A 16,575-nucleotide genomic window follows, 5' to 3' on the forward strand; every position below is an offset into this window, starting at 1 on the left:
GGGAAGATGAGTTGCAGGTTTTTATTTTTGTTTTTTTTTTTTAAGTTGGATTTTTCTTAAAAAGGTAATTCTATCAGGTCAAGTCTAATTTTTAACTGTGTTAGTCATGAACTGACGGAATAGATTTATTTATTACTGTTTACAATCCTCAGGGGTACAGAATTTTCAAAATTAGGGATGAAAATATCCGTTCGTCAAACCTCAGTGATGGTTGTGTAAATTTCCCAAAAAACCATTTACAATACTATTATTTTTAAACTCAGCAACCAAGAAAAGCCAGAATAACGAAACATACACACAAATTATGGTCTTTTAAATTTCTTCCATGAGGTGTCTTAAGCTCTACTTGATCGGTCCCTATAGCTCTACGTGTTGCTTCACTGGAAAAGCAACAACAACACGAAGTAGTCTCGAACTTAGCATCGAAAGGGTTTTGATGATGAGATATTGAGATTAGAGGACGTAAGCGACGACCGTTATTCCTTTTCAGCTCCTTTCTTTACGACAAAGGTGGTATTTGGCACTTAATTTGATCTAGCTGAGACTGAGACTGGGACTGAGACTGAGATGTTGGTCTCCTTCTAACTTTGGTTCTTAGCTCTTGGCTTCTTCTTATAGAAACGAACACTGTATTGTATTCCCTGTGTTGTTGATAAGAAAGGAATTGAAGCAGCGTGGGACCCCTGGCCTACCCGTACTGTGTGTCATGTGGTAGCTATAGGGTAGTCCCATACCCAGAACAGATATTTAGAACTAAAGACAGATGGTTGAAATGCCCTCATGTGGTAGCTATAGGGTAGTCCCATACCCAGAACAGATATTTAGAACTAAAGACAGATGGTTGAAATGCCAGATTTTTAAGCATATTTTACTCCAGATCCTTCTCTCCGTATATGTGGAGAGGATCTAATACTGTCAAGTGTCCTATGTTGCAGACAAAATAAAGCATTATTATTATTATTAGTTTCTTCAGGTTCTAAAACGTACTAGTAGAGGTGAGTTTTGGATCCAAGTATGAAAAGAATTGTTCCAAGCTGTTCTGTCCTTTGTACAGTTGTAAGTTCATCTCTCACATCAAAGGGTAGAGCCCTACAAGTGTTTGATATACTTAAGTTCTTGAATATATATATGTTTCTGACAAGACATAGAATAGTATTTACTACCTGAACAACTGGAGTTGTTTCTTAATAAAGATATATAGGATCTTTAGGTTGAATAGAAATTGGGTCTCGCACTTTGTAAGTTCACGTCTAATACGCGTATTCGAATATTTAATTCAAAAATATATATTTTATTATATATTTTTGTATATATGATAAAATATTCATTTTTTAAATGCACCAGTATTATTTACGTATTAAATATGAATTAAATGTGTTTAATATTTTTTAATTTAAGTTTAGTTTTGTTTAAAAAAAATAAGAAAAAACATAAAACAAAACCCTCGTTTAATACGATGTTGGTTTTCTTCTCTTCAAATCCTAGCCATCGACTGCCCCCATTCCATTCATCTTCTTTATCTCTGTTCTCATTTCAGTTCAGGTGGTCAGTTAATTGCAGCTGGATAAATTGGTGATTGTTGAGGCAAATGAACTTCCATTGATGATGTTAGTTCATCTTGGAGATGAGTTCATTGATGTGAGTTCATCTTAAAAATGAGTTCTATAACACATTATATCTTAATTTTTTTTTCTTATGTCGGTTGAGATATTTTTATTGATATTTTGATTTGTTAAATAATAATCTTATGAGATGTAATAGGGGATATTATATTGTGTTTATTTTAGTTGTGAGGTTTCTTTCTTGATAAAATCATTGTTTATATGTTATTATTTTGTTTATTAGGTGGTGCATGTCTATTACATAGGGAATATATACCTGTATTTTTGCTTATAGAGCGATCATATTAAACACGTATCGTATGATTATCATATGCATTTTATTACATCAGATTTTTGAAAGGTATTATTACCGTCTAGTCCATTTAATTGCCGAACGTATCCGTTCCCGCTCAATTGCCATTCCCGAACTAACTAACTAACTTGCATTACATTACATTTGATTAATACTAGCATATATGCAAACATTTTAATTACATAAAAAAACAGAACTTGCATTTTCTCTAGTGCAAGTTTGAGTTCTCTTTTTAGAGAAAAAATTAGTGATTGTTTATGATCTGGGCTGTTTCCCTCTCGACTTTGGATCTTAGCACTCAAAAAATTAGTTTGTACAAACGATGACGGCCTGTATTCAGAGTTTCCTTGGGGTTGGTAAAACGAAATGGGGGCCACCTTTTATTTTTTGAGTAAGATATTTAATAGTATTAAGAGTTTACATGAAAGATGAATTCTTGGGAATAATCCCACATCATGTAACTCTGGGATCGATCTTAATAAGATCAATGACTTTATATACGAATTGGGCCTCTCCGCCTATTTTGTTTTTTTAACTTTCATGTGGAATTTTGTGGCTATTTCAACTTTATTTTACATGGGCCCAACATAACTTATTCTCCACATATGCAGATGGGATCTAGACTTTATTACATGAGCTAATTCATATTTATTTTTGTGGCTCCTATAAAGGGAGCCCCCGTCCACTACACATGCAGGCAACGGTCAAGATGCCGTTGTCCTTTTTTTTCTTTTTTTTTTTGATGAAAAAGAAACCACATATTCAGAAACCAGGAAAGTTTTTACAGTTATGTCAGGGTTATTGCACCATTTAAAAGTTAGGGTAAAGAAATTCTGTGTGAGTTCAGCAAATTCCAAAAAAAGAGGTAAAATGCTCCACGGTATTAAGGGAGAGGTCTGATTAGTAAAAATGTCAAAAAGTTTGTTGTTGCAGCACCATATCTCCTTTAAGTTAATATGTTTTGCAACCGCAGTCTTCCATCCTTGTAGAATGCCACAAAACTCTGATTCCATGTCATCTGTAGATGCTGTCCGGCTGGTTCTAGTTATAATTCTCTGCCCATTAATGAACATGGAGAATGTCGACCTGGCTATTCTAAGTTCGGAATCAAAAACTCCTGCGACCAGCAAATCAGGGAAGTCCATTGTGGAGTCAGTGATTGGAGCAACACTAATGGGGCAATGTGTAGGTGGGCAAGGTGTTTGATGTGCTGTTATTATGGGTGCACTTGTCCTATTTGCTTCTAGAAATGCCCCCTATGCATTCATGATGGCAATGGATGGGACCATGGATTGAGGTATTGGTATCGAAGTATCAGTCGAGGTTGATATTGATCTCGACTGATACTGATACTTGGCCTAATGAAAAATTAGAGTAAAATTGATGGATCCAGACTGATACCAGTCGATCCAGATCGGCTCGAATTAGTATTGGTAAAAACTGATATCAATACCAATCATGGTTTTGGTGCATGGTATTGGAATGGGTATCGGCAATATGTAAAATCGATATGATATCGATACAATATTGGCCTGGATCGATTTTATCAGACAAAATTACCTTTGAAATTTCTTAATAAATGAGTTTTTTGATTATTTTAACCTTTGTCCATACCGTGCTACTGATACGATATCGATACGATATCAATATCGATGACTAACAAAACCAATACGTATATGAACGATACAATACCGATACTTAGAATCATGATACCAATATCTCAATCCCTGTTTGGAACAGGTGTCGAGCATTATCCATTCGTACATTGCACGAGCCAGACTCCTAAAACTGAGTGACTCCATGTCTATTATTTTCTTCTTTTCTTTTTTTCTTTTTTTCTCTTTCAAGAATTCCACTCAAGGGCCTTGCCACTCTAAAGTCTAAACAAAAGTAAATGGGGCATAGAACGTGCACGTTATAAATGGGACCCCCCAAAAAAAAATGAAAGGCTAAGATGCAAGCAATTGGCCCACGACGACCAAAGTGGTCACTTGGCTTTTGTAAGGCCAGAAAATGTCTATTCTTTTTTGGACAACTTATGAGATTGTAACCTCCACTGCTTTTTTCATAAGGAGGGGAGGGGTGTTGTATAGAATCTTTTAAGCTTTATATTAACAATGATTATTTGTCTTAAAAAAGATTAAATAATAATAATGATAGAAGGAACACGAGTTTAGCTTTAGCATTCCAATAACCGGACTTTTAATTGTCATTATTAGTTCACTCGTAATTTGATTTTTGTTGACAAATAACATTAAGCATGATATTCTTTTTAAGGATAAATCAGTAATTAAAAAAGAAAGAAAGACACCCAATTGTGATCATCTCTTGAACTTTACTGTCTTGAAATAAGGAAACATTTTTTTATGGTGGTGTTTCCCACCCATCTAAAACAAACTTGAACAAAATTGATTGTTGCCCGTTCCCTCCTAAAATTATTAAAAAAATAAAATAAAAGAAAAAATTACACTCATTTAGGATCATTATTATTTTATTTCTTAAATTATACAAAATTGATAATACCTCTTTCTATGTCTCTTTCCATCTCAAAGCAATGACACCCACGGTTCAAGGTATCAATATCATATCGATCAGATTGATCGATACATATTGGAATCATCAGTACTTGATATCAGTATTGGGGAGGGGAAAATGATTCAAAAAAACCAAGATATCGATATTTTAAGGGATTCTCACCCAAAAAAAAAAAAAAAAAAACTCAGTCCAATAAATAAATGTGAATCATATTTCCTTCTTTTTATGTACACATGGACACAAATTTAATGTCATTTATTTGGGGGGGGGGGGGAAGAGAAAGACCTTGGATCCAATGGTCATAAATCCATGGGAAAATAAATCGCACGATGCCATCGTAAAGATTTCTTTTCCTGCTCCCTCACAAATAACCGTCCTCACACTCTCTATCTTCCATTAAAAACCCCATATTTAATGGTTCGAAATCCTCCCCCTCCTATTCAATTGCGTTGAAGAAAACCTTCGCCCGTATTATATATTCATGCACACTTATTTCCTCTATGCAATCCTTTTACGGTTTGATTGCTTTTTTGGATAAATCTGTATAGAGGAAAAGTAAAAGAATTTGTTTCATTACAATATTATTCAATTGCAATTGGGAAAATACTATAAAAAAATTAATAGAAGAGATAAGACAGAGTAAATAATTTCAAGTTTATTGAACATCCAAAGTCTAATTTGGGAGGAGGGTAAACACTCCTACACATTTGGACTTCAAAATATATAAAAAAAAAACTTTAAAAAATTCAGAAGAGATTAAACTTAAATTAATTAAACACAATTAATTTCATAATCAACTCTTAAAAACACATTGAGAAAATTTTTTAACTTGTTTTACATTTGATTAGTTTTCTACACAAGTAATCCAAAATACTAAACAAAACCCTTGTCTTTTTTTTTTTGGGTAAGAAAAACCAAAACCCTTGTTTCTTTATTATTACAAGAGTGAAAAAGAATCTACAAGTTCACTATAAGACTAGATAGGGTGTATCTAGTGTAATATGACACATGAACTATGTTAATACAATTTTGTTAAGCTTTTGTAAAAAGACAATGGAAGAATGTTTTTGTTGTGAATGTTTACACATGGTGATGATGCCTTGGTCATTCTATTCAATAAGTACATATCTTTGAATAATTGCAGATGGTCGAATTTGTTGGTTTAGCTCAATCATTTGGCTATGCGATGTAATGCGTATACTACGCAAGTAGAAGTGAGATGACAAATGAATCCAACCAAAACCAGTTGACAATATCTGTTTTATTGATTTTAATTATGTTGAGGGTTCTCCAAGTGGACTTGGAAAGGAATTTCCAAGCAGCTATCTGAATATTTGCCAAGTGACAGAGGCAAGACCCAAATTTTGTAGAGACCTCGACCTCGAAGTCTTCTGCTCACATGTAAAATTTAAGCCCATGAGAAAGTGCACAGTAGTTGTCAAATTAATCATAAGTGGACATTGCACTAAATTAAGTTGCAAAAACTTGACAAATGATGAACCAATATCACTCTCAATATCTAATAGTCAAAACTGTCATATCACTCATCTATATGGTAAAAAAATGAAGATGCTTACTAGGAGATTCCTTTCCAAGCAACCCGTTTGGAGAAATGTTTCTTTTTACTCACATGATTGATGATGTGGCAGCTTCTAACCGTATAGATAACTAAGATTCCATGTAGATTAGTCACATATCAAATTATATAAAACAATTCAATAATATGCTCAGGTTGTATTCATTTGTGTTCATGTATTTTGGATACATTGCCCATAAATTTTATTCTTATTTCTATTTTTAATCATATTTTGGGAAAAAGAAACGTTAACCGATGTTGTGCCTGGGCATAGCGTGTATGGTGTACCTATGCCTAGGCACAGTCGTGTGCAAAATGACCGATGCAACCCCCAATCCTTTCCATCTTTCTAGGGGGTGCACTGATCATTTCACGTGCGACTATCAAAGAGAATCAGAGACACAACACCGGTTAGCATTCTCTCTTCCTTGTATTTTTAACTTATTTTTTCACACAGAGAAGTTGGATTGGTTTCAAATTTTGTCAGAGCTGTTAAGGAATAACTAGGTATACTTATAACCAAGTGGCAGACATTTTTGTTAAGCCTGGCAACAAAGTTCTGTACTGTTTTTTTTACCTTCTTCTACCTTTACATAATAAATGATGATGATTCAAAATCGTCCTGTTGTCCATAAATGTTGCTGCCAGAGATTCAATAGCTGTCCTAAAATCTCTAGTCTATGATTAGATTTGGTGGCATTTTCAGAAATTTGGTCAAGTTTCGGAGATCATTTACCCAATATAGCCTGAATCCAGCTTACATTCCAGAATCCCAACTTCTCATGCAATCGTATTTCGCAGGTCCCGGATCGAGTGAAACAGAGTACTCCAAAGATAGGAAGAGACGGCTTACGTCTCCCATTTACAAAATTCCAAAATCCTCTACTACCAACATCTGATGGAAAAAGACAGAAAAGGAAAAAAAAAAAGATAATCATTTATGGCGCTATATAGTTCGATTTTATCTTACAATTCAAGCCAACCCATCTATATTCTACAGGGAAAAATAAGAAGGAGAAAGTAGTTTTAGCTTTTTGGGTTTTTAGCGTTACTTCTGAATTCAGAAAATTTTCTGAGAAATGCTTCCATTAAGGGATAGGATTAAGGTGTTTATCAATAACCGATGGCTTGTGTTTGTGGCGGCAATGTGGATTCAATCTTGCGCTGGAATTGGGTACTTGTTTGGGAGTATTTCGCCAGTGATAAAGGCCTCTCTGGGCTACAACCAGAAGCAGCTTGCGAGGTTGGGAGTGGCGAAGGATCTTGGGGATAGTGTTGGATTCCTTGCAGGCAGTTTGTGTGAAGTATTGCCGCTTTGGGGGGTTCTACTCATCGGTGCTCTTCAGAATTTTGTTGGGTATGGATGGGTTTGGCTCATCGTAACTAATGGAGTTCCGACGATGCCTTTATGGGTGGTGAGTACATTGGTTTCTGATTTTTCTTTGATCGGTTTCTCTGCTTGTTCATTTATTTTGATCAACTTCACTTTTAGTCTTCTGGGTTTGATTTTTTCTCCCCGGAGATATTCATTATATTTTTCCCTTTTCCCCATTTAAGAGAGTTTCAGATTTCAACGATTTCCCTACATTCTTGGAGCTACCAGTTCCTCCTTCCAGATTGTGTTCTAATGATTTAGACACATGATCTCTTGCTTTCGCTTTATTTTCTAATTTTTGTAAAATAGCTTTGTTGGTGGGATTTTTTTAGTTTCCCCATTTTAATATTTGATGAATCGAATTATCAGATATAATATTTTTTTAATTAGTCGAGTGGAATAATTGTTCTCTGTCTATTTTCTTAAAAATAATTTGAGTTCCTCCCCTGGGTCTCCTTTTTCTACTGGTAGAGCATAAAATATTTTGCAAATTCATTATTTAAATTGATTACAGGAGCTAATGACTCTCTTTTCTGCATATCTTTTTCTTAATTCCTAAAACTGTTAAGGAGTAGGATATAAGTATTTTGCTGAAATTAGATTTACTATTTTGAATATAATATTTAAATTAGTTCTGAATTCTGAAGCACAAACATCAGAAACTGTAACCCGTGAAGGAATGGTTCCCTATTACCATTGCATCATAAAATTTTCATTATTATGATACAGATGCTTAGAGGAAATAGCTGGTTTATTATTGACTATGAATTCCATATTAGTTTTCCCCTTGCTAAAGAGTGTGAAGTTGTCAGGCTTTTAGTGTCTGAAATACATGCAACCTATTTTGTTTCTGTTCTATATTTAGTTGTTTTACCTTGGTAAGTTTATTCAGATTATTTCAATTATATAATATGTGGCCCTTGTGTTGGTAGATTATTATTTATTTTTGAATCTAACAGACGGTAGAGGTTCATAGCTGGTAAAGACTCAGTTTTTTTTTTTTTTTTTTTCTTTCTTTTTCTTTTCCATCTGGTAAAGGCTGAGTTTTGTTGTTTTCTTATTTGTGCAATCTTTTCTGTGTCTGCTGAAACCTTAAAGTTGAGGGTTTCCACCTCATGCATGGACACCAGGTTTGAACCACCCACTAAAAAAATTGTCATCTGTGATTGATGCCCTCTCATCTATTCTGACCATGAAATTCTGTTACCTATTCTAATAATGCTGACTTTCACACTTGTGCAATTGCAACCTTCTAAGAATGGCGCCGGTTTTTCCTTTTCTGTTTCCCCTCCATAATTTTTTGTTGCTTTGCTCATCATCTCCCTTGAAGAATACTAAATGATGGTGTTTTGCTGCTCATTGACGCATGGTACTTTTAGGCCTTCCGACCATACCATACCTAATCCAAATCGACATCTCCTTTCTCTTTTCTGTTACTTCTCTACCTCACAATGTTTGATCACTCCGAAAAAACTTTGTTATGTTAGAAGGGGGAGGCTATCATGCCATGTTTGATTAATGTACAATTGTGTTGCTAGTTGTATTGTCCTAGTTGTTTCTTTAATCATGTCAGCACAGGATGTACCCAGATAATTAGCTGCTAAATCATTCAGCAATATTTATTTTGGACCTATTGTAACCATTGATTTCTTTTAAGTTTTGTATTGTTGCATTATCTGGGTTGTTATACCTTGTCTTGAGAAACATTAAATTGATCATTGGAGTTTTAAACAAGGGTAAACTACCCCTCCATAAATTACTATATCTAGATATCTGGTGCTAATGCGAGTATAAGAGTCCTTCTTTGCGGTACCCACCAAGGACAGAGGGTAGCTTGCTGAAGCTGCCAGTGGATGAACATGATCAATCTGTTTGATTCATTCAATAATTGTGGCATCGTATCAGAGACCTTGCCGAATGTCACAAAACTTTTTCTGTCATTCCATTCTATCCAGAAGAATGTCCATTGAAGTGAAACATAAGAGCTCAGTGGATAAACATGATCTATCTATTTGATTCATTAAATAACTGTGGCATCGTATCAGAGACCTTGCCGAATGCCACAAAACTTGTTCTGTCATTCCATTCTATCCAGAAGAATGTCCATGGAAGTGAAACATAAGAGCTCAGTTTCTTTTCAAAGCAAATTTTTTTTTTGTTTTGTGATGAATTCCAAGCAATGCATGTATGGAATATTCTGAATAATTTATATACTTCTTCATTCAGCTTAGTTTGCTTGTATAAATATGAAACCATAACATTCATCTGGCTGACTTATGTGAGAGCTATTGGTTGCTAGTTAATACGAAAAAGCTACAAAACTCATGCTTGCTAAACTCTTTTTTGCCTCATTCAATAGTTAACCAAGTTTTGGGTGTGCAGATGTGTATTCTTATATTTGTGGGAACAAATGGCGAGACCTATCTCAATACAGCAGCTCTAGTTTCATGCGTGCAGAACTTCCCCAAAAACCGGGGTCCTGTGGTGGGGATTCTGAAGGGGTTTGCTGGGTTGGGTGGTGCAATTTTGACCCAGATATATGCTATGATCAAAGTTCCTGATGAAGCAGCGATCATCTTCATGGTTGCCGTTGGGCCAACCATGGTGGTTATAACGCTGATGCTCCTTATTAGACCTGTTGGAGGTCACAGACAGTGTCGGCCATCTGATGATCTGAATTTCACATTTATTTACAGTGTCTGCCTCCTTTTGGCTGCTTATTTGATGGGGGTCATGATTGTTGAAGATACTGTCGATCTGAACCACACTGTGATCACCTTGTTCACAATTTTGTTGTTTGTCCTCCTATTGCTTCCTATTGTAATTCCCATCCTATTGAGCTTTTCTTCAGAGCAGAGACCCATTGAAGAGAGCCTTCTCCCTGTGCCTCAGAAAGAAGAATCTAGCAAATCTGGCCACGATGTAAATGAGGTTATTTTCAGTGAGCTGGAGGATGAGAAACCAATGGAAGTAGACTTGCTTCCTGCATCAGAGAGGCAAAAGAGAATTGCGCAGTTGCAATCAAAACTGTTCCAAGCAGCTGCAAAAGGGGCAGTGAGAGTCAAGAGAAGGAAAGGTCCACATAGAGGGGAGGATTTTACATTGATGCAGGCATTGATAAAGGCAGACTTTTGGCTTATTTTTCTCTCCCTTTTATTGGGTTCAGGTTCTGGTTTGACTGTGATTGATAATCTCGGTCAGATGAGTCAATCTTTAGGGTATGAAAATACACATGTATTTGTATCCATGATCAGCATATGGAACTTTCTTGGCCGTATCGGTGGTGGTTACTTCTCTGAAATCATCGTAAGGTGCAACATAATTTCCATTTCTTCCAGAATATTAACTTGGTTTTATTCTTGTTTATTTTTCAATGGTTGTCCATCTAAGGTGTGATATTTTTTCACCAGGGATTATGCATATCCAAGGCCAGTGGCCATGGCTGTAGCTCAAGGCATCATGGCAGTTGGGCACTTCTTCTTTGCTATGGGGTGGCCTGGTGTAATGTATGTTGGTACCCTGTTGATTGGACTAGGTTATGGAGCTCATTGGGCAATCGTTCCAGCAACAGCCTCTGAGTTGTTTGGCTTGAAAAAGTTTGCGGCTCTGTACAATTTCCTCACATTGGCAAATCCTGCTGGATCACTGCTCTTCTCTGGTCTCATTGCTAGCAGCATATATGATTATGAAGCAGAGAAGCAAGCTCAGATGCATTATCAGCCACACCAGAATTCGTATTCTCTCCATAGGATGCTTGACGTAGCACTTGGAGTGGAAAATACATTGAAGTGCAAGGGTACCATATGTTTTTTCTTTACTTCCCTGATAATGTCTGGACTTTGCATCATTGCAGTAGTCTTGAGTTTGATTCTTGTCCGTCGCACCAAGATTGTCTACACACACCTCTACGGAAAATCACGTACTTAACAGAGTTTGAAAGAGAGTATTAGTCTTCTAAATATATTTGTCAGTGATGAAAGTGCTACTTGATCTGTTCCCCATGGTGGCCTTGTCATTGCTTATATAAAGTTGTGGAGATTCCTCCTATGTACCTGCATTGTTTGGAAAGAAATCTTATCTTTGTCAGGGGAAGAAGCAGCCGATGTCCGCTTCGTCTCCAGAATGACAAGCAATGACCAAAAAAGGGGTTTATATATCTCTTAGGAAGTTTAGAGTTTAATTTTGTTAGGCCAACTCATGTAAGTGGTACAAATGTTGAATTGATTTTCTGTGTTATTTCAGAAATCTCTGCTTGTGAGGTTCTGCTTTGTGACTCATGAGGCTTTTTGTTTTTTTACGTCTTTGGGTCTCATTCATCGTGTGTCATAAGCCTGGAGCTTGTTTATGTGATTGAGTAATTGGAAGTTGGTCCTTATGGATCAAAAGTGAGTGAGATATGTCTACTCTGTTATTCATTAACGAGCTTTTAATTTCTTTATTTTTTTTGTGTTTTATCAACAAGTAATGGTATTAAAAAAGATAAAAACTTGCACATATGCATCAACTTCTAAATCAAATATTAGAAATGGGCACCAAAACTACCTGATTACCCTAATGTCCTGGGGCTATTTTGGGACCCAATGTGGCTAATCAAGAATTGACTTCATCTGTGAATTCTTTTTTTCACTGTTCTATACAGATCTTAAATGTAGAAGAGTTTGTGCAACTGGATTAATTGATAAGTACTCAAAACATTCTGGGTGTGCAGACTGCAGTTTGGACTGTGGAGTCATCTCTTATTTTTCATTATCTCAAGATCCATCCTGTGACACCTTAGGCTTGACTCAGACAAGTTAAAGCCAAAGGTAGGGATGTAAACGGATCGAATTCAGTCGGATAGTGGCATTATCATATTCGTATCCGATTATATGCGGACGGATTCGGATAATATCCTATCGATTTTTGGACGGATTCGGATAATTTTCAAATAGTGATTTTTTGAATATAGGTTCTCCTAAATGGATATGAATACGGATTGAATACGATTTTTCGACTATCCGTTGACATATTTACCATTTTTATGATGAGGGTTAGGGTTGAGACTTAAGAGTTCAGTAATTACCCTTTCTTCTACTCTTCTTAGTCATTTATTCTCTTACGTTTTTTTACTTTTGATTTTTTAATAGATACGTAATTCCATGTATCACATTGCATAAAACAATATATATAAACCAATAGCAAATCTAGAAAAAAAATCACATTATCTTAACTTATAAATTTATAAAAATAAGATAACAAAATCCAATGAGGTAACTTAAAAGGATAGGCAAACACAGAGTTATATTTCAGATATTTTATTACCGTCAGACTGTTAAACGAATCGGATAATAATCGGTCGGATAGGGGGATTATCATATTCGTATCCGATTAGTTTCGGACGGATTCGGATTCTCCTAAATGGATACGAACACGGATCGAATACGGATTTACGAATATCCATTTACATCCCTAGCCGAAGGATGGAGCTTTGGACAGTAAATTTCACAACAAAGTATAATACCTAAGTTTGGACTGTGTTCCAGTCTTCTCATTAATGGCTCTTCCCCATTTCGAGCCAAGCTTTTCAATAAGAGAAAATGGAAAAACGATACTTTAAAACAAGAAAGAAAATCAAACCTGCTCTCTTTTGTATAACTGTATAGTTCATTCTCTTTAACCGCGATTAAGAACTGAAATATTCAAGGGGTGAAGTGTCCATGACTCACAAAATGTTGAGATTGAGAAGACGAGATGACAACTATACGTTAAATAAATAATGGGTCTAGATGTTTAGGATCATGGGTGGAAGATTAACGCTACAATTGATACATCATTGACCTAAAATGCATTCCAAAAATCCATTCCAAACACACCTCTAATGTGGCACATGCCTGATTAATTATGAAATTTCTAAAAACTTTTTCAAAGAGAGAGAGATCTATTCCATGCTTGACGTGACTTGACGGCTTCCATCTTTATTCGTCGGTGGTCAATGCTTGTAAAGTAAAATCACATATATGCTTTCAATCGAAAGCCACTCACTGCATAAAAACCATGTCCATGTGGCTCTGGTTAGTTATTTGTTTTTTGGGTGTTATTTTATGTTGGTGAGATGGTTTTGGACCTTTTAGTTTCTCTTTAATTTTATTTCTTATGAAAGAAGGATAGATCAGGAGATATTAGCTTCTAATGAGTCTAACAGAGCATCAAAAGAAGTCCAAATCCATGCTTCCATAGTCATTGCTTCTAATGTGTGTGATGGCATTGATACATTCTGAATAGATGGATATATTAATGATCTGCAGCTCTCTCTCTCTCTCTCTCTCTCTCTCTCTCTCTCTCTCTCTCTCTCTCTCTCTCTCTCTGTGTGTGTGTGTGTGTGTGTGTGTGTGTGTGTGTGTGTGTGTGTGTGTGTGTGTGTGTGTGTGTGTGTGTGTGTGTGTGTGTGTGTGTGTGTGTGTGTGTGTGTGTGTGTGTGTGTGTGTGTGTGTGTGTGTGTGTGTGTTTTAGCTTCTTGCACCTACTGAAACGAATGGTCCATTCTCATCCCTTGCTATCCACCCTTTGCAAGGGATGATAGATTTAATAGTGACTTTGTTTGGTTTGATAGATTCCCATTGTGATTGATGGGTGTTGTTAGTATGTTGTAGTTTTTGTTTCTATTTAATGTTGCGTTTAATTTATTAATAATAAAAGAGAGAAAGAACGCTATCTGGGTGTATGCGGTGCACTGCCCCTGAGCCAAGACATAGGAACTTGTACAATGACTGTCGTGCCCCCATGGAATGAACGTCATTTCGCACATATTGTGTCTGGGCGTAGGGGCAAGGTACCGCACGTGCCCAGGTAGCATTCTCTTTCCCTAAAAAGATATTTCTTGCACTATCTAAGAAAAAATTCTTATGGGCTACAATGTAATTATCAATTATAAATCTTCCATTCATAAGCACACTTTGATTTTCATCCAGAATTTATTGAAGATTCAATTGTACTTTATTAGCAATGGTTTTGTAGATAATCATGTAGACAACAATGCATAAGCTAATATGCTTAAAATCTTTCCAAATTTAGGGGTGCTCCTTACATATCATAAACAAAGGAAGTTTTATTCAAAGAAATTACTGAAGTTTGAACCTAATTATGATTCTCATCAATCACATATCAAACTCAAACCTGTAATATTCCAAAGGTTGCCCTAAAGCTCCTATGAAGCCAAATTCAAACTCTTAGTCTTATCGCCATAATTGAATTTGTCTTTGAAACAAAAGCTGGTTGAACATTTAGGTTGCGTTTGGTATGCATTCTCGTAGTGTGAATAAGTTTGAACCTAATTATATTTCTCCGTAACTGACACCATTTTTAAAACAAAAGCTGGTTGAACACTTAATGTGATAATAGATTAAAGGGCAAGGGTTCTCTAAGCTGCCAAGGTATCCTATACAAAAAATAATTATTCCATTTTTTTTTTGAGAAAAGAAAAAAAAAATCAAATAAAAATTCTCTGTGAAGCGACGTAGGAAACCCCGTCGGTCAGAGGTAGGATTAGTTTCGTTTGTATGTTATGAGTTGACACAAACAATTCTAATTAGAAAGGATTGGTTATTTCTACCCTAAGTATGTGTTCGCATGTATTCCTCACCCCCAATGGCTATACAACTCACCAAAAGCAATATTGTCTAGTTTAAATGTCAAAGGCTCTACATTCAAGTGGTTATGATTGGACTAATGTAAACACTTGGGTTAGAGAATTTTATATCATGGAGAGTAACAAAAAAATTATAGCAAAACTCATGCTAAGGAAAGACGCAAAAGAAATCAATAGCAATAGAACAAACGGTTCTATATATATAGGGCTAATGTGCTCTGTGCCGCAGTGTAACCTGCGCCCACACACATGAGCTTGCCATTCAGGGGGATAGGATGGTCATTTTGCCCACCCCCATGTGTTTGGGTGCAGCTTGCATCCCCCGGTACAAAGAACATTTGGCCTATTTAATAGGTTCTTTCACAAGTAACTGATGAACCACATGGTATCATCCATGGTACCTACATAAGATTTGCTTGTAACAGGGTTTCCCTTTGTAGGAGACTGCTTATGAATAACATATCACTCTCAAATGCACATCAACCTTCAAAGAATACTTATCTTCCAAGATAAAGTATTGTCGAAGAACAAAGGAATAGGAAGCCAAAAACAAGCTTATGCAATGATGTGTCTCCTTGTTGTGGGGCTTGAATCTAGGCTACACAGATTTTGCATGGAAAATAAGGGGATATAACAGGTGAAGTTTTTCCACATTGACTCTAATTTCATTGGGAGAGTCTTAAAATGTGTTTGATTATGCATTCTCGGAATAGATCCTGGGTCTAGAACGCATTTTGAAACTCAGCTCTTCTCTATTTTTTGGTTTCCAAAAAGCTCTTTAGCCTATAAATTATTCCAAGAATGTATATAAAACACAACCTAAAATTGCTTAACATGTGCTTTCTATCATCTTGGAAAAACAAGATAGCTAGAATCCTATTGAGCACCTTCCACACCTCCCATTCCCTCAAATTCCAAAAGAAGAAGAAAGATTACTGAGTGGTTGATTCAGTGATGATTAGTGATGAAAGACATTATATGTGGAAGAGAAGGTGAGAGAATTCACAAGCATCAACAGAAGTAGTACCCCAAAGAAAAGAAATCATCAACATAGTTTTTCATTCACTTAAAAAAAAAAGGGGAACTTTGACATTTCATTATTGGATTTGTAGCTGGTTAGATCACAACACACATTGATATACAAACCCTTTTATCCTTTTTATAAAGGTGTGTCAAAGATGCCACAACTCATCTATTGGAATCAAAGACCTCACATGGAACCTGCACTTATTTATATGTTGCTGATCTCCTCCATCTTTGCATCAAGCTTAGACATGAAAGATGATGTGGAGCAATGGAGGGTTCTAGAAGCAAATTAGGAAGTGGGTCCCATAATTACTAACATACAAGGTACCTATTGTCTTTTGGTGGCCCATGGTAAATACTCAACTCTATACTCAATTTATGTATGGTTAAACAACCCTATATATATATATTATGGGAAACAATCCTACATATTTTGGAGAAATGTTTCTTGTGAGGAAGTGTACCAACCACGTCTAAACACAGAGGGGTGAAATGACCGCTCCACCCCCATTAAAGAAAAAATGA

The 16,575-nt window shown here is 35.9% G+C and overlaps 1 protein-coding gene across 1 annotated transcript; it reads left to right on the forward strand.

Annotated features, from left to right (window-relative positions):
• Nucleotides 1-7,041: 7,041 nt before the first annotated feature.
• LOC122653728 (protein NUCLEAR FUSION DEFECTIVE 4-like) lies at nucleotides 7,042-11,784 on the forward strand. Its single transcript, XM_043847664.1, has 3 exons — nucleotides 7,042-7,440; nucleotides 9,783-10,711; nucleotides 10,811-11,784. Exons 1-3 carry the CDS (start codon nucleotides 7,105-7,107, stop codon nucleotides 11,325-11,327), a joined length of 1,782 nt encoding a protein of 593 aa, XP_043703599.1. The 5' UTR covers nucleotides 7,042-7,104; the 3' UTR covers nucleotides 11,328-11,784.
• The last annotated feature ends 4,791 nt before the right edge of the window (nucleotides 11,785-16,575 follow it).

Source organism: Telopea speciosissima, chromosome 3, assembly GCF_018873765.1.
Source record: "Telopea speciosissima isolate NSW1024214 ecotype Mountain lineage chromosome 3, Tspe_v1, whole genome shotgun sequence".
NCBI lineage: Eukaryota > Viridiplantae > Streptophyta > Magnoliopsida > Proteales > Proteaceae > Telopea > Telopea speciosissima.